The following is a 26,304-nucleotide window of genomic DNA, read 5'->3' as shown; positions in this document are numbered from 1 at the left end:
AGAGGGGGGGGGGATAAGGTTATTATTAATTTTATTTTAAAAAGAGTGAGCTAACTTATAAAAGAAAGTAATTTTTTGTGAATAGAGACACTCAAAAATATTTTATTTATTCTTTATATTTACATTAATATATTATTATTGTATTATTTATATTATATTTATTAACTATTACGTCATCCGGTTCAACTCCCGATTCAACCCCTGTCAAAACAATGAACCATGAACCTTTCATTCTTCTAGTTTGATGCCCGGTCCGGTTTCCAAAATTTGACATGCCCGCATAGCACACAAATTGAAGTCTTCATAACAAGCAATAGTTCACATAGCTACTCACTCAACAAAATGTGATTGCATAAGGAAGAATAGGAGCCTTCTAAAAGTTATTAGATCCATAGCAAGCACTAGTGATAATGTTTCAAAATATTTTAGATAGGCATTGTCCTATATGTAGCCTCATTAACACATGAGGTCAAGAATAACAAAAATTCAAAAACCTTAGTTAAACCTCATCAAAGCCAACACAAAATCTAAACATATCTCCATTATTCCCTTCAATTCATTGTGGGTTCCACCTTGTTCACATTCCATTAAAACAAAAGAGCAAATTTTACCCAAAAGCCATATAATGCACCTTCCATTGCTACTAGCTTAACCAACAATTGTACAAATGATACTATCCAAAGGGGGGGGGGAGGAAAACTTCAATACAATGGACAATTTTTTATGAACGCTTTTTCCACAAAACTCACCTTCAAGGGGAGAATTCCAACTCTCTCAATGTCAGTTTTATGAGAATATCTAAGCCTATTTTGTGAGCCTACATCTCTTACTAAGTTACCCAAATCTCATTCCCCTTGCCACACCAAAAGATCGTAAGAACACATACAAAAAGCCTATTTTGAGAGCCTACATCTCTTATTGAATTACCCAAATCTCATTCCTCTGGCCACACCAAAAGATCGTAAGAACACATACAACAAGCTTAAATATAAAAGGATTGCCTATTCTAAAAATATGAAAAACTTAACGAATAACAATGAATAAAGCAATCTTGCTTGAGAAAAACCATGTGTTGGCCCAATCTTTGAAAATCTTTCACAAGGTAATACTAATCATGATACTTAACATCCCCATTACCCACAAAAAAATATTATAAGAACTTGTACAAGACTTTCATAAAAGACATTCTCAATTTTACACATTTATGGCTAGTCTTTATAGTATGAACATCTGGAGAGAAAATTTATGATGAATATTAAAAAAACCAAATGGAGAAATAACGGACATGAAGAAATGCGATCATGGAAAAATAATGGATGTCATCATGGAAAAATAATGGGCACAAGCAAGCCCTCAACCCTTCCGATAGAGAAAAAAAAAAAAAAAACAAGTTGGAAATACTAAGGTTTTTTAATTTGAAGGACTGTAGCCTCTGAGTAGTGTATATTACATGTAGTTGTTTTAAGTTTTTGAGGGTTTGGTTGGAAACAAAAATATCAAAAGTAAATTTTGAGGATTAGGAAACTCATACTAAGTTCTTTTCGAAGCAATTCAAATTCTCCATATGATTAAATTTGAAATATATCGAGTAAAGAACACTCTCCATCATCACTACCACTCCCTACAACTTCTCCCCTCAAAACAAACTATCCCCTCCTCATCCTTCTCGCACAAATCCAACTATAACTGTGAAGCAACAAATCCCTGTTCCTATCTAATCTCATGTGAAGCTAACTTTACATTGAATTTAAAATACACATGAATTCTAAACAACCAAATAGTCCCTAAATACAATGAAAGCATTAGAAGGCATAAGGCCAACATGGTGGCAAAAGGTTTTCTCAAACTTATAATATTGATTTCGAAGAAACCTCTGCAGTAGTTACTAAGATTAATTCAGTATGGGTTGTTCTCTCTTATTACTAATATGAACTAGCCTCTTTCATAAAGTAGATATCAAAAATAACTTTGTCAAATGACGACATTAAAGAAGCCTATAGACAATAACACCTAATTTTGTGATCAACAGAAATCAAAATAAAGTTTGCAACAAGAAATTTTTAAATGGTATTTAAAAAAAACACCAAGAACTCAGTTCATTAGACTCAAAGCTGCAATGAAAAGGCGTGGGAACTCTCTTGAGAACAATTTGATTACATTTTTGTTTTTCAAATAATCATCAAGAGATAAAATCACAATCCACATTGTCAACGCTAGTGAAATTATCTTAAATAAAAAAATGACAAAGAGATTAATAGGCTAAAAATAAATAAAAAAAATAAAATAAAAGATAATGGAGAATTAAAACATTTCCTTGGCAGTCAATTTGCAAGATTAAAAAAATTATACTCCAAGTAATTGTAGAATATAAGCATGGCATCATGCAAGCCAGTGAATATCTCAGCATGCCATATCAATAAAATCACATGCAAAACTAAGTATTGAAAAGTGGACAGCATACCAATTTTTGATAGAAAAATTCATCTATTTTTCCCACACTAGAGTCAGTGTGTTTGAAAGATATATGAATACCTCTACTAACGTATCCCAAGATATTTTAAAGGTTGCCAGAAAAAAGGTCATTCTTCAAGAAGGAACTAATGAAAGATTGAAAATTTAATGATGCCGGCTTGGCAAAATCAATAAATGATTGTAAATCCATATCTAATTACTGCTCATTTGTATAGGAAAATAAACTCAAATGGAGAAATAAAAGCAGATGATAGTAGTGTGAAGCATTGTTGAAGTCAAACATGAGGCCTTGATCAAGATGATGTGTGAAAACTAACCTACAATCAAAATTGTTAAAGAAAATGCCCAACCTAAGAAAGACTAAACATATCAAGACTAAGACTAAGGGTATGTTTGGGGCAACTGTTGATTATTTATAAGCAGATTATTCTGACAATCTGATAATCTGCAGATTATCAGAATAAGTTGGTTTGATGTTTGAGGCAGCTTATCTAGAACAACTTACTGGGAGTTACTGTTGGATAAATAATCATTCTGCCCCTGTTTGGTTAAGCTGTTTGCAATAGAACTGTATATGGAATATAATAGATAAAATAGATATCTCAAACTATTACAGTTCAGATGTCTCAAACTAAAACAGTTGTTGATCATAGGGATTTGTAATATGTACAAGTGCAATATTTACGCAAGTTTATAATCTTGCTCATAAATTTCTGCAAGAAAACTCATAAATTTCTGCAAATTTACAATAAATTTCTGCAAAAAAAAACTCATAAAAAAGCTTAAGAAAATAGCCTAGACAAAGAAATGATTTTTGTAAGTTTAGAAAAAATAGTCTAGAAAAAAAAAAAGCTTAAAAAATAATCCAAGAAAACTCATAAATTTTTGCAAGTTTATAATCTTGATAATACAACATTCTATAGCAAATATGTATATATTAACTTCACATATGAACAAGAAATGAAACATCTAGACAAAGAAAGAATTTTTCACTCCACCAAAAATGGTTACTGTGGACGGGAAGAGTGTTGAGAAAAGAAGGGCACGGTATCGGAGAGGAGAAGTGACTGGGACGACTTCGGAGAGATCGGAGAAGGCTTCGATCTCCGCCTTGGACCGCGACCGGAGAGGAGAAGGGCACGGTATCCTCACCTGGAGCCGGCTTCGATCTCCGCCTTGGACCGCGACCAGGACGGCTTGGGAGAAAATCGTGAGGGAAGGAGAGAGAGATCGGAGAGGAGAAGCGGAGGGCACGATATCGGAGAGGAGGTTGATCGAGGGGCTGGAGGGTAATACGCTCGAATGTAACGCGGAAAGCAGGGTTCGAAGGCCGTTCGCGAATAATAAAGGAATGGCGTTCAGCGATTTCTTATCACTGAGAGATACATGTGAAACAAAAGCGAAGGAGGCATTTTCAAAACTCCCACCGCCCGAATAAGCATCTATTACCGCCCAAACGGGGCCTAATAGACACTTCATGAAAGCAAAAATCATTTAGGAGATTATCAAAGTGATCAACATTTCAAAAAAAAATCAAAATCTTAGAAATTTTCACTACGGTTCCTAGTCAAATACATTTGGCAATCTCAAATACAAGCTAAGAGTAACTAGCATATATTGTCTGTTTAAGTTGAAATTATGGGCTGTAGACAACTGCCTCGTACAAATTTAAAAGGAATCATGTTTACCCAAAATGTATAAAAAAAGTTAAAAGAAGAACCCCCAAAAAGAGTGTATTAAATGCTAGTGCTGATTCTCAGCATCCTACTCTAGAAACCATTTGCATGTTGGCCGCAATTCCACTTGCTGACTCCATTTTCTTATCAAGCTGGAACTATGGCTTTTCTCCCATGCTCTCCGGACGAAGAAGCTCCTACCCCATTGCTTCTTTAGACTAAAGTTTCCGCATTTTTCTAGTCATTTGAACCACTAGAATAAGAACATGAAAACTCTCTTATATTTTCCAACAATAACTAAAAGGACCAGGGCACCCTACTTTGTTTAAGTTCAGTAATTAATTTGCTAATTAATTCAGTACAAATATTGAACATGGCATAAGTTTTTAATCCATATTTAAATATTAAATGAGCCTAACTAATAATGCTAGTATATTGAATTAATCAGACAAACCAATTACAAATTAGATAAAATTCAATCGTTTGGGATCATTATGGCCATCCAATTGGAGAAATTCAATGGGCCGACTAGAAATGTAGTGCTTCAACGAAGATGATAGAATTGTGCAAGTTGACATTTTATTTAGGTCAAGCATAGCCATGGCCTGACGATTGCACAAGGCTACCGGAAACGGTATGTAAGAAATCATGAAATCAATAGATTGCATGTTCAGCAGAATCCTTAATCACAAACATTATTCTCTCTGAACCCAAAAGAGTGTTAGAAGGGATGAAGTAGAGGGTAACTCAAAAGTTTGCTATTAGGGTACAACCTACTATTGCTTTCCTAGACTAGTTTTTGGATGGCATGGATGATAAGCTAAGGGGACGCTCCATCCTTTCTGTAGGCCACTTAAGACAAACAAATGGAAAATTTTGATCAAACTGAACTCAAAATCAAATCAAATGCCTTAAAAGAAGTTTCAACCTGCAATACTAATCCTTATCTACAAATTCTTCCTACCATAGCTTCCTAACTTTTGCAATCAACAACTCAGCACATGATAGGACTCAAAGAGGAATTTGGTATTAATATTTCCCTTCTTAAGCTAAAGACAGATGTTATAAAAACTAGTTTTTAGTTTACATTGACAAAAACTTCCACCTTCAATGCAAATGCTTGATAAGCTACACTAATTATTTGGTGTCAATGATCAAGACCATAAAAATGTGGATGTCAATTAGTTCGGTTGATAAGGAGCTTAAAATTTTTTGCAGTAATCTTGAATTCCAATCTCACATTCATCATAATAAAGACCATCCTAAAAGCTTCAGGCTGGGCAAATGAAAGACGCATACTTGCCAACTCTTTAAATGACCAAAAATCAGTACACAAGTATGTGAATCAAATATATTCAAAATTACAAGCTAGCATTAAAAGGTATTGCAAAAGCTAGCATGACATTCTCAAAATTACAAAATTACCAAAAGCTAGCATGACATTCTCGGCACATAATTGGCAGCTGTTTAGAGGTTTCATACATTTTATAATGATGTTTTCATTTCAATCAGTATAGTACATCCATATGATCGCAATTCTAGTTAACATTCCCTGCAATGAAAACTATGAATAACTAAAGCAACAACATATGTGTTAGTTTCCACATGCTCATCAATATTGATTACTGCTACATTACTTATTTGCCTAAAATTTAATCAATTAATTCAATTTTAGAAGCTTATTTGCCTAAAATTTAATCAATTAATTCAATTTTAGAAGGAACATAAGTTTTAAACTAGGATGGGCAGGAAAAAAAAAAACTTATAAGCTTACCCATTCATCAAGATGCAAATATGATTGTCGATTAATAAACACCAGGTTGCAACTTGCACTGCAAAAAAATAAAGATTGAACATACAGCTCAAACAGAAACAAAATGCCAATATCCATTATTATATATGAACTATCAACTACATAAAATATCATGGGCCAAGCTTCTGAGTTCGAAATTGGAATCTGAACATGTTTCTGAAAAGAACTGGTACAAATGTTTCTGAAATTTGAACATCTAACATATAGACTTTCTCCATAAACGTTCCTTAAACACTACTAAGCATTTCCATCAGTATAGTCAGCAGAAGACTATGTAATTATGTATTGAACTTCCTTTGAAACTTTCATGTAGAGATACACAACATGAGCAACAAACTAACAAAATGAAGGCAGTAATGATTCATAGAGCCATGAAAAGAATTTTTTTAAAAAAAATTTATACACTATGTTGACTAAGGTCTGGCGTGGCTTCTAAGATGAACGTACCCTGATACAGGAACACAATATGACTGAACATACCACACTAAAACTCTTTAAAACTAAATAGAGTCAATGACAAGAGTTAGACAAGACATTAATAATTGAAGAATACCCAATTACATTAATTTTTTGTCAGAATACGGCTTTATTCATAGGGTTTCAAATAAATCATATTTTTGCTAGAAAGAAAAATAAATATTATAGCAGCATACCACACATAAAAACTCACAAATGACTCTATTATAGCAGCATACCACACATAAAAACTCACAAACGACTCCTTCTAAATGATCCCAAACCCACCAGCCATAAGGAGCCAATCAAAAGGCGGTAAAGCTGCAAGGTTGGCAATCAATATGAGAAAACCAGCAGCACAAAAAGGCTCGTTGCTGCTACAATATGCTGGACAACCTCGCCATCACAAGTTCAGAAAATGCCCAACCCATAAATTTTCAAAACCACCTAACCACGTAGAGACTAACAAAATGTACAACAATATTTCCCACTCTTTAATTGTTGCAACTCATAGGGCTGAAAAAAAAAACCAAAAAACTTTCGGATAGATCTTCATTTTCAATTTTCTCTTTAAAAAAAATATTAATACATCTCCACAAATATAGTCTGATCAATCCATCTCCACAAGCTTAGTCTAGTCATGCTGTACAAAATTATATATTACATAAACAGCAGTTTATTATCATAATAGAGTATGATAGGATTCTTAATGCTTCCTAAAATTCCTCTAATAGTAGTTTGATTCGGATTAATTCACTGAAGTGAATCTTCCATCGAAAATTATATCTGTCCAATCAACATAAGTATGGACATCCAAGATTCTTAATTCTCTTTTCTTAAATAAAAATCGCATTAATAGGGCTTAATTTTATGTGATTGAGAAATGTCCTTCATAAGAGGCACACATGAACAAAACTTACATGACTAACAACAAAGGCTTTTGAAAACTAGCCTGAGCAAATAGAGGAGCTTCCCCACCGTACTTTGATGTCTTCAATTACAGTGGAAAATTAGTTCTAACATTACTCAGATTTGTAAGAGTGTCGACAGGTTTGCTTCAAGATAAAATCAATTTCCTTTAAAAGATCTAGTACATGCTTTCCATGAGAGATGGATAGATCAAATTTGTTCAAAGAGAATTTGATCTTCAGGAATTATCTAAGATGACAAAGATTGTTAATTTTGAATTCTACAGCTAGTTTTTTTTTTTTTTTCTAGGGCCTTATCTTTAGAACATGATCTCCTGTACTTATGATAATGGTATCTATATAAACAATTAAACGGTATAATGAACAACCATGTTTTGTAAAAAATGTGATCAAATTGAGCCAGATTGAACACTTGTTGATTCACAGCTTCTAAAAATCTTCCAAATCAGGCTTCAGGAAAATATTTCAGTCAATAAATAGGATTTTTATAATTGCAAATAACACCTAGCTTTCAAGAGTCATTGATCCCAGAAGAACAATCTATGTAGACTTCTTCTAATTTATCCATCAAAAAAGTATTCTGAAATTCTAGTTTTTGAAGTTGCCAATCTCGGTTAATTGCCATTGATAGGATTCAAATAGTGTTATGGTTAGCCACAAGCACAATGATTTAAAAAAAGTCGATCCCAATGGTGTGGGTAAATCCATGGCAACCAGTCGTAATTTATACATATTGATAGCACCAGCAAATCGATATTTCAAAGCCAATACAGATTTACATCTCAAAAGAAGGACAACTTGTGGTTTTCAAATAAATTAGTTTTTTTTTTTTTATATATCTCTTTTTCGACTACCTCTCTCCATTTGGATTACTATGCAAAAGTTCAACCACAGCAAAGGTATCTTCTAAAGTTCAACCACAGCAAAGTTCGTAACAAAGATATTTTATTGAGATAGATTGTCACAGCTATAGTATTTGCAAGCAAAAAATTCGCGGGAAAATGAACCTCTATTCTCAAAAGAACAGAGATATTTTTAATATTATAGGTGTGAAAATGTACCAATATTCTCAAAATAACAAACAAATATTCAATATTATTGCAAGCTAGATAAGTTTATGAGTATCCTAATTCCATTTGGGATTCGTGACAAGCTTCATGAGCTAAAGAGAGTCCGCTTCTTTATATATTCTTCTTTAAAGAGTAGACACAAACTTAGAAATTTGTCGAGGGATCAAGTGAATAGAACTCTCAAAAACTTCAATATGATTAGTTCTAAGAAGATTGGTTATATCATTGAAGAAGAAAAAATCAAAGGAAAGAAATATCAAACTTTTCTTCCATTTCACCCACTCCCATGAGTAAATTCCTCTAAAAGAAAAAATTATTCTTAAAAAATGAGACATTTATGTATACGAATGTTTCTTCTCATGAAAACAACATTTAAGATAGAGCTTATTCTTATTTGGTTCGTGATTGTGTATAACAACAATACACCAGAAATCATAGTTGGAATACTTCAAATAGTAAGTGCTTGAAAAGCAATTGAAAAAGAACATCAATTGGAATTTTTAACTAAAGCACATAAATAGGTAAAATCATTTATGATATGAAAGACAATAAGAATAGCACCACTCTTGTAATATTTTGAAGTACTAGTGGTGAAAATATTGCATCCAGCTACCTCCAACATGTCTTTATTGTTTCATTATAGCATTTTTGTTCAAGTGCGTCAGGACAAGATCGTTGATGAATAACAAAATGCTGTTTAAGGTAGCTTCCATGAATATGATTAAAATATTCCATATCTCTAACAAAGTAAAGAATTTAAATTTCCATGCAATTTTGGTTTTAGCCATATTTAGATTTTCATAAAATAATGGGTTTTAGCTAGAACACATGGATGTAATCCTCAATAAAGGTGAAAAAACATTGCTTGAAGTTAGGATTTGGAGATCTGGAAGTGTCCAAGATATTACTATGCAAAAGATAAAAGTTTTGTTATAATTACAAGACTAACTCGAAAAATACTGCTTAGATGTCTGGCTACTTGATAGATTCACATTGAAAAATAACTTGAGTAATATCATGAACAAAAAATATTTTTAAGAAATAGAAAACTCAAATGACCCAATTTATAATGCAAGTAACATGATTTAATCCTTATACTTCTAAGAGAAGAGAAAAATTTATTTATAAGGATGGCATGATTACTCTATTTAAAATAATTTAATCCCTAGACTTCCAACCTCTCTAACATTCATACAATTTGAATGAGAATATAATTTTACAAATGCAATCTCTTGCTAATTTGCTTGTAGATATGAGACTACAAGAGAGAACTTTAATATGTAAAACAAAATTTAGACAAAATTCAAATTTAATTCTAGCGTTCATATCCTAGCAATAAGGGATTGAGACAATCGCCAATTTTGAGCTATGATAAAGACATTGCAATGACTATATGTGAGTGCAACTTGTCATCTGATATGAAGCTTCCAATGCAATAATCCAGGATTATACGTCATTCTTAGTAAAATTAAAAGCAACAGAAAAAAAACTTTTCTAGTCTAAAAAGGAGGAGCTAGATGTTGAGTATCAAGAGTAAACAAAAAATATATATAGGAGATACAATTGCTCCTATTCAACAACAAACTGCCCCAAGTTTCTTCGATCCTCACCAAAACTTCATTGCTTTAAATTGATAAGCATGAAGGTTTTTGAGTGGATTCCCATAATTGATCCAATTTGTTCCTTTGCATGAAGTCCCTCCCAATTTTCACTTGAATGGTTTATCTATTTACAAAGATCACACAATTTTTTCGACGCCTCTAAGTCACGTCTTTGATTTAGTTCCATACTTCAAAATGTAAGAGTAGATTCTACAATTATGAGATTAATGCTAGTACCACAAAAAATAATTCTCAATATGCTTTCACAACTTTGAACCTCAAAAAATGCTTCCTCAATCTTAGGATGTAGATGAGCCTCAACGATTCTACAACAAACTTTATTAAGTTCCTCAATTTTAATGTAGATGAGTCCCGACGATTCTAAAACAATAGATTAATATGTTCTGGTTTTCCCCACATGTGAGATGTCTTCACATGCACGCTTCTCTCCAATCATTCGGTCTGAAGATATCACCAAATATTTGTGCATTGTGAAATATTTAATAAACGCATGACCCCTAATTTGAGGTCACAGGTATGGTCTTGCAATTCAAACAATCAGGCAGAATTTCATAGGTCATAATATGGATGTTAACTTTCACACAAATTGCTTACACGGTGTTCTAGACCAAATATAATGATTCAATATGTTCCATAAATTTGATTAGCAAAAATATTATGAGGGCATTACTGGCATCCCACAATGGACCGAGTACGCATTTCGGGTTGAATATGATATCATTTAGGTATCCTATGTTACCAATTCCTCATATCATCAATTATACCAAGTGAAACCATTGCAAAAAGTTCTTCCCATTTTATTTGTAGGAATTACAAAGGTGAGCAAACCATGGAAACTCTTGGAATGAGATGACTCAGTGGGCTGGCTTAGATCTTATTTTTACCTCTTCTCTATTTTGGTGGCCTAGGGCATCTTACAACTGTCGATCATAGCTTATACATAACCAAAATCTTTGATACAATGTTAGAAACAAGAGAGTATAAGAGAAATAGGGAGAAATTTTTAGGAATATTCTGTTATATGTAATTGGTAATAATATGGCACTATGTAAAGGGTTTTACAAAGCATAGAAAAAAAGAAGCATAAATCCAATCCTGGCCAAAAAACAAAAAAAAGAAATATTATGACAGCAATCACGTCACATAAAAAAAGCCTAGTCGTTTAATCTAAGCCCGCCCCCTATACAGAGTCAATCCAGAGCTGTTGAGGTTGTCTTATTAGTAATACAAGAGAAAAAACCAACAACGAAGGAGGACCCATCGCTGCCACAGCCATCTTACCGAGTAGAGAATTCCATCATGTGCAGGAATATTTCCCTGCCATTAAATGTCACAAGCTCATAACGCTTTAGAAGGAAACTAGAGACACATAATTATTCAACAAATATTCAAATAAAAAGGTTGCATAAAAATCATGGTTCACATTATGTTATACAACTTCTAACATATATAAAAAATAATAATAATACATTATGTTATACAACTTCTAACATATATAAAAAAAAATAATAATAAAAAATAAATAAATAAAACTTCACCTTTCACAAATATTCAAATAAAAAGGTTGCATAAAAATCATGGTTCACATTATGTTATACAACTTCTAAATTACATATAATAAATGAAGTTTCCAATAATTACATTGCCAAAAATTTTAAATTAAAAAGAGGAAATACAGGTATATTTGAATATCAGCAAGTAAAAATTTGATGCATCTTCAGGCTAAAAATAATCCTTGCGCATTGTACCACAGTTAATTAAATTCTTTTTCAATGATTATATAGTCAAATGTGAGGCAATTCAGACATGTTGAACTTTGGAGCGAGCAACATCTACGGACAGATGGAAGCAGTAGATATATGCTTTGGTGCTCCCATTTAGATGAATTTTTATTGATGATCCCGAACCAAAAAGATCAAAAATATATACAGAACTGATACCTGACGTTTTGAAATAGATAGAAGGAGAGAAAAATTGACCAATAGGGTACATACAAGAGAAAAAGGAGTAAAAGAAGATAAGAAAATTCAATCTTTAATTCATCATTTAATTAATCAAATACAAACCATGGATATCCTTTTGTATAGAAATACCAGACAAATTTCGATGCAAATCTAATTACATCCTAAATAATTCAAATAACAAATAAATATTATCAAAAAGAATAAATTACTATAACTTCTAATTAAAATAAACCTAAAACTGGTATAAATCCAAAACCATTTTTTTTCCAAAAAGAAGAAATCTCCTAGCAAGCCACCTTAGGATAAAAATAGATGTTTCACGAAAAAAAAAAACTTCACCTTTCACAAATATCCAAATAAATTGGTTGCATAAAAATCATGGTTCACATTATGTTATACAACTTCTAAATTACATATAATAAATGAAGTTTCCAATAATTACATTGCCAAAAATTTTAAATTAAAAAGAGGAAATACAGGTATATTTGAATATCAGCAAGTAAAAATTTGATGCATCTTCAGGCTAAAAATAATCCTTGCGCATTGTACCACAGTTAATTAAATTCTTTTTCAATGATTATATAGTCAAATGTGAGGCAATTCAGACATGTTGAACTTTGGAGCGAGCAACATCTACGGACAGATGGAAGCAGTAGATATATGCTTTGGTGCTCCCATTTAGATGCATTTCTATTGATGATCCCGAACCAAAAAGATCAAAAATATATACAGAACTGATACCTGACGTTTTGAAATAGATAGCAGGAGAGAAAAATTGACCAATAGGGTACATACAAGAGAAAAAGGAGTAAAAGAAGATAAGAAAATTCAATCTTTAATTCATCATTTAATTAATCAAATACAAACCATGGATATCCTTTTGTATAGAAATACCAGACAAATTTCGATGCAAATCTAATTACATCCTAAATAATTCAAATAACAAATAAATATTATCAAAAAGAATAAATTATTATAACTTCTAATTAAAATAAACCTAAAACTGGTATAAATCCAAAACCATTTTTTTTCCAAAAAGAAGAAATCTCCTAGCAAGCCACCTTAGGATAAAAATAGATGTTTCACGAAAAAAAAAAACTTCACCTTTCACAAATATCCAAATAAATTGGTTGCATAAAAACCATGGTTCACATTATGTTATACAACTTCTAAATTACATATAATAAATGAAGTTTCCAATAATTACATTGCGCAAATGTGAGGCAATTAAAATTTTAAATTAAAAAGAGGAAATGCAGGTATATTTGAATATCAGCAAGTAAAAAATTTGATGCATTTTTAGGCTAAAAATAATCCTTGCGCAAATGTGAGGCAATTCAGACATGTTGGACTTTGGAGCGAGCAACATCTATGGACAGATGGAAGCAGTAGATATATGCTTTGGTGCTCCCATTTAGATGCATTTCTATTGATGATCCCGAACCAAAAAGATCAAAAATATATACAGAACTGATACCTGACGTTTTGAAATAGATAGCAGGAGAGAAAAATTGACCAATAGGGTACATACAAGAGAAAAAGGAGTAAAAGAAGATAAGAAAATTCAATCTTTAATTCATCATTTAATTAATCAAATACAAACCATGGATATCCTTTTGTATAGAAATACCAGACAAATTTCGATGCAAATCTAATTACATCCTAAATAATTCAAATAACAAATAAATATTATCAAAAAGAATAAATTATTATAACTTCTAATTAAAATAAACCTAAAACTGGTATAAATCCAAAACCATTTTTTTGCCAAAAAGAATAAATCTTCTAGCAAGCCACCTTAGCCTATTGGCATGGATCTTATGCTTCGAACCAAGGGGACTTAGCTTCAGTGCCTGCATATGTAGTGTGTGTGAGTTTGCAATTAAATATGTTAAGAAATCCTCTAGCGTAAAAAAAAAATATATCTCCTAAAGAATTATACGAAAGTTTTTTTTTTTTTGTCTTGGAATACTAGTTATAAAGATCGTGAAGGAACTGCTTTATGAAAATCTTTTGAATATGCCGCACATATATAATGAATATAGATTTCAATGTTTCAATGCATGATATAGCTTGCTTAGAATAGTCCCATAAAAGATTACATAGCCACATGTGGAGGCAACAAAAGTTGCAAGAACTCATTTTCTCACTGAATATAACCTAACTATAGTAATTGTGGATAAACAAAACCAACCTATGTAAGAGCTAGAAAAATAGAGGAAGCTGGGAATCTGCGTGATTCTTCTTCTATATGCTTCAGGAAGCAGCTACAATTGTTGGAAACTCTTCAAGAATAACAAAAATTTCCAATTAAGTCCATTGGTCAAGCTCTAACTCACATCTAGCTCACAATCCCACTCAACTAAAACCAAATCACGAAGACTAGATAAAGATACAAAAAGACAAGGTAACTACAGGAGTTTGTGTAGCTTTAAGAAATAATGTTGGACAACGACGCAAAATGAGTTCAAACCTTCATTTAATGAATATGCAGTTTTGGTAAGAATATAAAAGCTGGCAAAAATTAGTATAAACCATATAAAATCTATAAAAATAATCAAAAGCAACCTCAGTTTCATGAATTGGGCTTTGGCTTAGCGTTCAAACCGCAAAACCCAATAATAAGGACATCAGCTCTAACCCTACATCACTTATTCTAAAAAAAAATGTGCATGCAAAATGAGTTCATCAAGCCTTCCATTTAAAAAATATGTAGTTTTGGTAAGTTAAAATAAACTTCAAAATTTAAAGAATATAAATATCAGGAAAAAATTTGTATAAACCATATAACATCAATAAAAATAATTGAAAACATCCTCAACTTCATGAATTGGTCTTTGGCTTAGTATTCCATACCTCAACACCCAATAATAAGGGCATTGGATCAAACCCTACTAACCTTAGTATAAAAAAATTGTATTTCATTATCTTTTGTCAAGAATTTACCCTGCTTTATTGAAACTTCTTTAAAATACATAACTAGTCGTGTTCCAATTACATAAAATATATGTGCATGGTTCTTTCATTTTAATTTATAAAAGTGCATCCTCGTTTTCGAGAAGCTTTTAAGTAACATTTTGTCCAATAATGTTTAATCAAATCTAATTCATGTCCAAATCTTCTTCGCATACACTAGGGTTATGCAAAAGAACCAAAGAAAACATATCAACAAAATAATAAAATTACTTCCAAAAAACAAATATTGGCAACTTCAGAACTCGATGAGTGTGCTTTTGTGCTAGTCATATGCCTTCCACATATAAACCATGTATCCTAAACAATTCCATCACGTTGGTTATGAAATCCAAAAAAAAAAAAACTGAAAACCTTTTGATATAAATTTTGGCATATCAATCCAATGAATTTGATGTGGACTAGTTCATGTCAAAAAAAGAATTAGCTTTATAATGAATCAGATGATGGGTCACCCATATTGGAATTGAAAGTGTGAGTGCATTTTAACAAAATTTAATTAGAGCTTTGGATTATGATTGAGAGAACGAAAGAAAAAGAAAGCAAAGCATTTAGGGTTTAAAGGATATAGGATATTTGTAGACAAATCACATGTAGAACGACAGGGGATGTGCAAATCTAAGCCAAGTACATGCAAGATACTGCGTGGAAGAGATCGATCGGAAGAGGTTACAATAAGAATAAAGAATAAACAAATATAACTCTCTGATCACTTAGCTCTGATGTAAATGACTTCAGAAGGAGAAAATCAACAGATATTAGAAGACCAACTTGAGAAAGCAAAAAAGAAAGACATGTTTATAAACTAAAGTTTACAGTTTTCAAATATTACTCAACTGATCAAACTCAAACTATCAATTTCTTTCTAGGATAAACTTTACAATATAAACTTAAATCAACTTGAATTTAAATTTCTTTCTATCTAAACATATATATACCACTGATTTTTACATATTCAAATATTCAACACCTACAACTTTGTATTTACATAATATAACACACAAATCTTTAAATTCCATTAAAATTTAGCCAAAAATATTAAATTATTAGTTCAATACACCTTTCATGCATATTAAGCCTTATGATGACATACAAAAAAAAAACTATGATTTTAGATATGTGAATAAATAAAAGTTTAATCATATTGTATGTAAATCCTCCATAAGTTAAATATTAACAAAAACATTAATATTTTCTAATTTCAAAGTAAATAAATCCAAACAAAAATAAATCCTCAAGTAGGGAGTCAGGATGATTATAGTAGGGAAGATTAATAGTTAATATAAAATTTGGGACTAATATGAAAAAATAATCACCTTGTACTAATGCTAGTTCTAAATTTTTCTCTTGATCAAATTTTTATTACATAACTTATTAGATTTTGGTGCTTTTTATTTATTTTCAAATTTGGCACAAGTTAAACACAACAAATAAGTTGCGCCAAACGGGCCCTAAATTAGAGTTTAAGGGGGGAAAAATTACAAAAGAGTATAATAAAAAGAATCAGGAGATATAAAATGATTCAAAAGATAACTAGGATAACCAACTTTAAAGAAGATGCACTATGGCAAAACTTTTAGTCTGCATAAAATACCAAATAAGATTATGAGTTCTGAATAATCTTAAAAAAATTTGATTAAATAATAATTTTATAGAATTTTAAAGACAGAGAAAGTCAAATAACAAGAGAAATTGGATTTTAGCACCAAATTTAAAAAGGGACTTTTACAAACATACCACACAATTCTCATGAATATACATATCTAACATACATACATTTATATTTACATGCATATTACTCGAATATTGAACATCACATCAAAAATACTACCATCACTACTTTTTAAAAGTGAAATACACATTTTCATGCATAGGTTTAGGACACCAAGGTGTCATAAGTGTAAATATCAAACTTTGGGCATCAAGCATGCACAAAAATATGAATCGTCTGGTATGTATAAATTTCCCTATAAAAATATAGTGGATGTTCACTAGTATGATAATTATACATCAATCAAACTTATGAGTCATAATATGAATATATAGGAGAGCATAATGAAACCGAGGCTTGAAAGAATTACATTAGAGTCAAAAATGAATTTAGTTTCATGCCAAAAATAATTATCAAGGATGTAATGTTTTAGCAAAAGCAATTAATAAAAAATAATGTGTCGGAATTTTTTTAAAAAATTATAACTAGGCATATACGGAAGCAATACAACAATTGACTTGTTGTGCATTACAAAATACTTAAATGTGCCAAAGATATGAAATGACAAAATAATTAGCATAAGAATTAGTTGTTAAGTGACCTTCATGATAGGCTTAAATCATGGATAAATTGTATAAATTAACGAAAAGTTTATAAAAGATATTCAACATACAGACTGTGGGTTTCTTTCTTTTTGCATATGTAAATTCTAAAATAGATAAAACTTAAAAAAGCAGAAAGTTAGAAAAATGGAGAAATCTAGGAAATAAGGGGCATGGAAGGGACTAATCGGATGGAGACTAAGGATATAATATGTATTTTTTTTAAGGTCACTCAAGCGTAACAGGTTTTAGTTTTAGAAAATCTATTATACAAAAGCATGATTACAGAGAAATGACACTATGAATTCTCAAGATTAGATTGGGTGGTTAAATTAATAATTTCCATACAGGAAACTATTCAGCATAAATATATTATAAAAATTCAGAAAAAAAATTAATAATATATTTAACCCAACTATATCAAATGAATAGGTGTTAAGCGGAAGCCATTGATAGAGAAGTTAAATGTGAAAGAAATGGAATATTAAGATAAATGTAATGAAGAAGGATGTAAAAAAATGATTATAATGGAGGGGAGGGGAGAGTTGCATACATTGAAGCTAAGAAAATATGAAATACACAGGTTGTAAAAGAACATACAGAATAGGGCAGAAAATGCATTGACAAGATATGAAGATAATTTTTCAAGAAAATAAAATTGAAGAATTGGATAAAAAAAGGATTGGACCAAAGGTACATTGAATTAAAATTTCATGAGAAAATATACATAAAATAACCTTAATACCACTTGTAGTACCAAGCAAAGGCAAAAGAAGAATTGGAATTCATAAACACGACACCAAATAGATGGGATAAGTCATATAAAATGCTGGACAATGGTTCTACAATATAAAACACTTTTAATTAATTGAAAGCAAATAATATAGATCAACAAAACAATTATAAAATGAATAATACAGTGCAGTCATGAAAATATGTAAATAAACAGTTTCATCTGCTAGGGCAAAAATAGAAAACATATTTATATAAAGAGACAAGAAAAGAGCTCAAAAAAAATCTGACATTATTCCATATTAAATAAAATCTTTTAAAATATAAAAATAACATTAGAAGAAAGCAAAATAATTTAAAAGAACAAGCAACTATAAAACTTTCCTGGTTATTAATGAGAACTCATACACAGCTTCACCTCACCTGATGCCATGATGGTTTCTGCCAACATATTTATCGAGCAATATTAACTGAAATGTTTATGAGGCTTCTGCTAAAAAGCTGAAAAAATTCCCCATTAAATCTACACATAACAAGAACAGCATAACAAGACCATCCAAAATACAGTTAAAACACAGAGGCTGGTCATCAAAAAATTTACACTAGTTAGCTACAAGAAGATAATGACAAACAAACACTTGTGCTTATTCACAAAATGGAGACATCATAATAAATGAAATTTTAAGAAACAGTAGAATATGAGGCAGAAAACCAGAAAACTAACAATTACTCATTGCATTTGTCATGAAAATAAGTTCTACAAAAAAAAAAGGAAAGAAAAAAAGAAAGAAAAAAGAAATCAAGTGAAAGAGGTTTTAAAAAATAGTAGTACAAGAGGTTTTACAAAAGATGGGAGTTCGATAAATGGGAGAAACAGCATATCATAAATAATGTCTACTATAAGAAATAAGGTCTTTAAGCTATTCGTCTATACATTAAAGAAAGTACCAAATAGAATTAAAAGATGAAGTCTGTAAGGTGAAACCTAACGGATTTCTCCATCCTCTCCAAGTTCCCCATCTTCGAGTTCCTCATAGGCACCATTTCTACGGGATCCATCTCTATCTTTCTTATGTCTCTTGTGACGGTTTTCACTGTCTGAATCAGTGCCATATCCATGCTGCAAAGAATGAACATAAATTTCAAAATTCTTCGCTGTAGTACAAAAGAAAATCGAAAAAAGCCAGATATAATCAAGACACCTATCACCTTTCTAGATTTCCTCTTATCACTGCTGTGCCTTCTTGACTTCTTAGAATCCTCCTTCTCATCTTTCTCAGAGCCTGCATCATCTCCTGCACTGTGATGATGTTTTCTATGCTTCCTATCCTTGTCTTTTTCCCGCTTTCTATCCTTCATTCCATGATTATTGGTGACATCAACAATTTCACTTTCTAAATCATCCCTTCTTGATCGTTCCTTCACTTTGTCTTTTTCACGTTCTCTTTCTTTTTCCTTTCTCTCTTTCTCCCTCCTTTTTTCCTTCTCTTCTCTTTCTCTCTCTTTTTTAGCCTGTGGAAGAAGGTATAAAAAATGCATAAATTTACCCAAATATTGCACAAGCCAAAGGACAGAGCTTGTAATACTGATTTGATCTTCAAACAGGTGAGACTTGTCAAATACAACCAGCAGAAACTCTTCTTCAGTGGGATCAGTTCAGTCAATAACTCATATTTCGTTCAGATACAAAAAGGCAAGTTGTGTTGTATGGAGCAAAGTCAAAGAAAAACTTTTCATACAAATTGAATATTATAGAAAAATAAATAAATGCTGAAATCAATATGGCTAGGGGGAAAGGGCTCGGAGGGAAATTCAACCAGGGTCTTATAGGCTGGGGAACATGAACATGGAGGCAGTAAAGTGTTGAATGAGCTAAAACCTCAAAAAACCTTATTTCAAACTGAATGTACCTAAATGAGTAAAGCATATGCTTAGATTAACATGACCAATAGTGTGAATTACACCAGTATACTACAAATATGGATCACAATTTTCATAAAAAAGAAAACTTTTGTTTCCCATATTTTTAAAGCGCATAAGAAAAATACACATTTTAAACTGCAAATATACACTATTGAGTATTTTATGTATCAAACTCCAGTATTTACATAAAAGGATCATTCACGTGTCTCTTTTTGACATGTCAATATAATTGATTATAACAAATCATTTCCATAATTGTAAAACTAGGTAAGAAATCCATTGTTTTATTCAAAATTCTAAACTAAATCCGTATAATATATGCATGGGTCAATAAATGTTTAATACCCATCATATATTTTATAAACTCATATTAGATATTCATACTAACCACATACATTTAGATAGACTTAATTGTAAAAACGAAAAGATGTTTAGTTGACTAGAGAACAAAGTAAAAAATTTTAACTGTGGAAAATGTAAACGGGGGTAAAAATAAAGTATTCTACACAAGAAGATGTTACTTTTCCACAAACCAATCATCTAATTACCCTGTAGAATGCTAGCAAAGCAACTAATAATCAATATATTAGCTAATGATAAATTGAGCTATAGCTCGACTTCAGTAGCACATGTAAAATCATGCATTTTCAAAAAGCATGGCATATAACCATTCATATTTGTTAATCAATACAAGACACATAAATGTAGAATGAACTTCATATAGAAACAGACAGTTACCAAGATCTTTATTGGTCTGAGATGAAATCATAATTAAATCAACTAAATCTACTTTTTTATCCTTAAACCTTATTTTTCCAAAATAAATAATCTCGTGTTAAATGTTCCATCAAGCTAGAACCTGAAGCTCCCTTTCCCTCCCTCGCTATCACTAAATAAGCAGGCGATTCAGTAACAACATAAGGGGTTTAATTTACATGGCACTAAAATACATTTAGGATGACTTTTTCACTAGTTTGCTTTCCAAAAAGCTGTCATAGTTGTGTTAGCCTATAATTTTCTTGAAAAACTTATAATGGTGGGAAGCACACCATCAATACTTTTCAAAGACAAAATTTATACTACCAACAGCAGCTTTCAAAATATTTAGCATGCCCATAATAGTTTCATAGCTGCTTTTACAAACAGCTAGAACAACTCCACAACTCCAAACAAACCTTAAACAAACCAAAGGTGTACAAGCCTAACTCTCCAATATTCAAAGACAAATTTACAGACTATGAAGTTAACCCACTTGACAAAAAAATAGGCCAATTATCATATTATCTTCCCAAATGGGTCATATAATGCATAGGCCAATTATCATATTATCTTCCCAAATGGGTCGTATAATGCTTTAATTAAACTTATGTTTAATGGACAGAGAGAGGAAACCATGGAAGCGTGCAGCAAAAATCTAAAAAAAAGACCATGAATTGATTACCTTCTCCTCATCTCTTTTGCGCTCCTTTTCTTTTGCCTTCTCATGCAAAAGAGAAACATAGTCCTCAAAAATCTCCCTTGCAAAGCTCTCATCTCCAATAGATCTGGAGCAATTGAAAGATAAAGTCAAGATAATCCAAAGTTAGTGCAGAGGAAAGGTTTAACATGAAAAGTCTAGCAAAGACGAGTAGGCCAAAGATGATTAGGAAAAAAACAAGCTGAACCCAACAGACTTTATAAAAATACCTCTACAATGAAAGGGACGGCAAAAATATTTCATGGCATCAGGACAAGATACCTGTATTCTTGACTGTCTTCAAAAAGTGATTTGAATTCCTCCCAATTTGAAGATGCATTTATATCCTAAAATTAGAAAACAAGAATACGATCAACTAATGTTATAATGCTTCTCCAAATTCATGCAGTACAAATAACCAAACAAAAGTAAATTCAAACCTTGATTGAATAAAGAAGGTCAGAAAAACCATCTATAAGACGTTGGCGTTTTTTAGCTTCTTTCTCATCTCTCTCTTTCTGACGCTCCAAAAGTTCATCAAATACGAGCTTCAATCAAGTTGAAAAAAAGTTTAAGAAAATCAAGCAAAAAAAAATCTTCAAAAAAAAAAGAAATACATCTTTCTTCTTTTCATCTATGCACAACACTTAAAGCTAACAATCTCATGCCCTAGGATTTTTTTTGTCTCTCATTGGATCTCGTCAGAAACTTCATCATCTATGTACAATACATAAACCAACAAACACTATCAAGAAATACAAAAATTTAAACCACAAGCTGAATGCTTTCAAGATGGATGCTCAATATTCAGTCTATTGCTTGCTTCCTAGTCAAGTTCCAAGTTGCCTCCAAAGAGATGTGGGATTTTCTTCCTTTCATGTACTTTCAAGTGATGGAGTTCACCATACATTAACGAAAAACAAGTATTATTGCTCAAATACAAATAGAAAGTTATAGCAAAACAAACGAAAATCTGAAATTGCAACAAACAAAACACTCGACACAAAATATGGGTGGATCCAAGGCAGAGGAGTGTCGGTTAGGTAGGTTGGAAGGTGATGGCAACAAAATGAGAGGGGAATAAAACACAGGTGGCTGATTTAAGCAAGTGGCAACGGCAATGGAGATGGAGAATGCGGCTTGGATGCTGTCCAGGGTTGCGGCAGCAAATATGGAGGGGAGTGGGTGAAGGAGGACAGCGACCTGCAGCGGTAGTGGGGCAGTAGTAGGGTTGGAGGGAGGGGAACTGCAGAAAAATAGCAAATTCTTGTTGTTCTGGCGGCGGTGGCAGGAGAGGGTGATAGGGAGCGATGCGGAAAGGATGGGTAAGGGTAGAGGAAGAATAAACACCACTTTGAGAACAAGATACAGTCGGATGACCACTAAACCATTAGATACAACCATATAAGGGAAAAGAAAATGCCGACGGCTGTCTCGAAATAACAAATGAAAACTAAACCCTAAACTAACAGAAACAAATATATATATCCTCAGATGAATAGAAGTGGGCTCCCTCTTGAAGGGAGGCAACATCCTCTAGGTTAGAGGACCGACTAACCCTCCCAAAACCTAAACCGGTGTAGTCCAGATTTGGAACACGGATGCTACCGCGTCAATTGATGCCCAACATCACCAAGATAGAAAAAAATATAATATATAGACCCTTTATTTAACATTTTGTCTTTACAACACCATGAAAAATATTTCAAGATCCACATAGAGCATTGGAATAAAAGTGAGATCAACTTCTTCAATTATCACCCATTTATAACTAATCCCACTATTTCAAAAAAAAAACCTTAAGTTTCTTTATAGTCTCCACCCATTTTTCAATTTGTTCAAGCTAAATTAATGATTAGCTTCAGTATTCATAATAGCCTCACACTTCTTTCATGCATTCTTCATATCATTGAGTTTGCGCTCCAATTAATTTCAAATTCTAATAAGTCATTCATGTTGCTAACAAAAATGAAAATCTAATTATCAGGGTTGTGGTGGTTGAAAAGAAAGTTATGATCATAGTCACAATTTCTTTCCACATTAGTAGCACTAAAAGAAAACCAATCACTCATTCAATTGCTATTTTAAAATTTTTGGTTATCTTCCAACTACTCAGCATGTCACCACTACAATCATTAATTCTAACAATACTAATTCTCAAACTTTCCATAAACCAAGAAAAAAATGATCACCTTAACTCTATCATTACTCATTTTGGAGCTTATATCCCATCCCAAAAAATACTATCGCCTACTATGACACTTCGAACTACTATCAGTACTCATTATGGTATGTCTTGAATTTTATATTCCGATAATTCATCGCAAATGGAAAGAAAATTTAATATTAATAGTTGAAACTTGGAATAGTATTTCTAGGACCTTTGCACACAGAATACGATTAATAGTAGGTAAACACTCCCACCTATCAATTTTGAATGCAAATTGACCCTCCTCCTAATGTTGATAAGAAGTATATATATCTTATTTCTAGAAAATAATCTATCCACCTTACACCCTCAATAATTTCATATAATATCTTATTATATCTTATTTCCACATGTCTACAAAAGTGTCATTTGTAAATATTCTTACCACATCCTAAAATTGCTCAAGTACCACTTTCCATTGTGTTTCTAGGATCTCCGCACAAAAGATATAATTAGTAGTAGTGTTACATTAATATTTTTTTCTAAGAACTATCCAAAAAGTTCATATAAAGCAATCTTGTAGGTATCATACTCAAGGTGGGAGAGCAAATCTATGAAACTTGGAAAGCCATTTATGGCCTCAACAAAGTCCTCATGTAGCTTAGATACATTATACAAAGTCCTTGCAGTTTTTGGCCTTCAAAGTCCCTAAGTTGAACACTCCACAATCTACATCCACCATTCATAGGGTTGGAAATGAATGCAGCATGTGATAAGCTATTCATGTCAAGCTTAATTAGAGATCATTCATAATCGTTTGATAAAACAATCAAATAAGCTTGAAAACTTTTATTAATACTTGGTTATTAAATAAACAAAAGCTTGAATAGCTTGTTACTTAAAGTTTGTTACCATAAATGATACTATTTGAAACCAATGAAAAAGCTTGTTAAGAAAATGAAGATAGAATATAAAGTTTGATTAAGAATCCATGCTTAAGAAGGCATCCCTAGAGCATCATGAGGATGTTCAATTCGATAAGGCTCAAACTCAATTATGAAGTTTCTTCAATTAAAATCTCATTGTTAAGCTTAGTTTGATAAAGCTCACTTATTTTTCAAACAAGTTTCCCATTTAAAGCTCAATTATCAGAATATGAGCAAATTCATTTCAAGCTCTAAAAAAGCTAGAACAAACATTTGCCAAACGAGCTCAAGCTTAAACAATATCACAAAAGCTTAAATCGAGCTCAAGCCGAAGATTAAACAAATTTTTCATAAATGAGCTCAAGCTCAACAACATCATCCTCTTATGATATGATCATGGCGTTCTCTGTGGATGATATTCTTAAAAAAAAAATATTTTCAATATTGAGAAGATAGATTTCTTCAAAAAATATTTGTTACTTAAAATTTAGAACATCCAAAATACTTACTTAACATCAAGTTTGCTTATAAAAATAATGAGGGTTTGATTTTTCTAAAGAAAATATGCCATTAACCTACCTTAGGAAATTGAGCTTATCAAGTTTAAACCTGCCGACTCTCCCATATATATTTTGCCGACTGTCCCACAAATATTATGTTGACTCTTAATGATAACACAAGCTTCAAAGATACTCATCACAATTGTCATTTGATGATCAACTTACATATCTAACTATCAATCAACCAAGCATTTCCTTTATAGCTTGTGCAGACTTTCAATCAACCAAGCATTTCCTTTATAGCTTGTGCAGGCTTGTGCAGACTGGTGTAGTAAGATATTGAACATCAACTAAGCAACACAAGGATGTCGTGACAAGAATTTATGATATATTGATAAGTATCCAAGAACATGATAATTTATCACATTAAAAATTTTAAGCTTACTTTAATGTTGACTACAATGCACTAGTTTAAGATCAAAAAGCTATGTCAATTATTGTACATTGCAAGAATGAATGCCCAATTGAGCAGAAAAATATATATTATTTTTGTTAACTTACTATTCAAGCTGAATAAAAGGTCATACACACTCTAATTATGCAATGATGTGCATCTAGTTGCGAGCAACCCTATTTAACTTGTATATCCAGGGCAAAATTTGACCTGATACTTCATATTGCTCAAGCCATGGTTCATTTATGTGATAATCATACAGTGATTCACATTGCGCAATCCTTTTTCTCACAAAGGAACAAAATACGTTGAATTTGATTTTCCATCAAGCAAAGAATTCTATCAGAGGAGATCATCAAGCTTTATACCTCCAGTGAAGAATAATTGAGGGATATTTCTATAAAGTCATTAGGACAATTTTATTTCTCCAATTTTTGCAGTAACTTCAAATTTTATAATATACAAGCATTAACTTGAGAGATGTTATTGTAGAGATTTTACCATTTTACAAGTTAGCATTTATTAAATATGTTATCATAATTCTATATTATAATCTCTTAAATGACGATTCCTTCCCCGTTATCTCTCTAATAATTTATCACTTGCATTTGCCTAGAAGCACCATTAAAATTTCACATATAGTGTAAGCTCGACATTGTACAGGCACAAACCAGTAGAGTGAAAAAGCAAACGAGATGAAATAATGGCCTATCTTGGCATTTTTAGACAATAATGCTAATATCCACCTCACTTCACCAAATAAAATTTTTCAAATAAGAATTTTTATTTCAATTTTGGATGTTTCTATTGGCATATCAAACAAAATGTTTTATCAAGCATCCATCATAGAAGTTTGGCATGTGATAATGTCGTAAA

At 31.7% G+C, this 26,304-nt stretch overlaps 1 protein-coding gene across 1 annotated transcript in view; it reads right to left on the bottom strand.

Moving 5' to 3' along the window:
• The window catches only part of LOC110025699 (pre-mRNA-processing protein 40A), a 47,973-nt gene that overhangs the window by 3,123 nt on the left and 18,546 nt on the right, over positions 1–26,304 (bottom strand). The window contains exons 23-29 of the mRNA XM_020726315.1: positions 21,840–21,947; positions 21,682–21,746; positions 21,385–21,487; positions 19,230–19,532; positions 19,011–19,140; positions 18,444–18,461; positions 5,923–5,980 (exon numbers count right to left, since the gene is read on the bottom strand). Of these exons, the coding sequence (XP_020581974.1) occupies positions 5,923–5,980; positions 18,444–18,461; positions 19,011–19,140; positions 19,230–19,532; positions 21,385–21,487; positions 21,682–21,746; positions 21,840–21,947 (785 nt within the window). The remainder of the gene's footprint in view (positions 1–5,922; positions 5,981–18,443; positions 18,462–19,010; positions 19,141–19,229; positions 19,533–21,384; positions 21,488–21,681; positions 21,747–21,839; positions 21,948–26,304) is intronic.

This window comes from Phalaenopsis equestris, unplaced genomic scaffold (genome assembly GCF_001263595.1).
Source record: "Phalaenopsis equestris unplaced genomic scaffold, ASM126359v1 Scaffold000326, whole genome shotgun sequence".
NCBI classification, from domain to species: domain Eukaryota; kingdom Viridiplantae; phylum Streptophyta; class Magnoliopsida; order Asparagales; family Orchidaceae; genus Phalaenopsis; species Phalaenopsis equestris.
The sequence above is the reverse complement of the archived record's forward strand: the minus strand, read 5'-3'. Positions and strand labels throughout refer to the sequence as shown.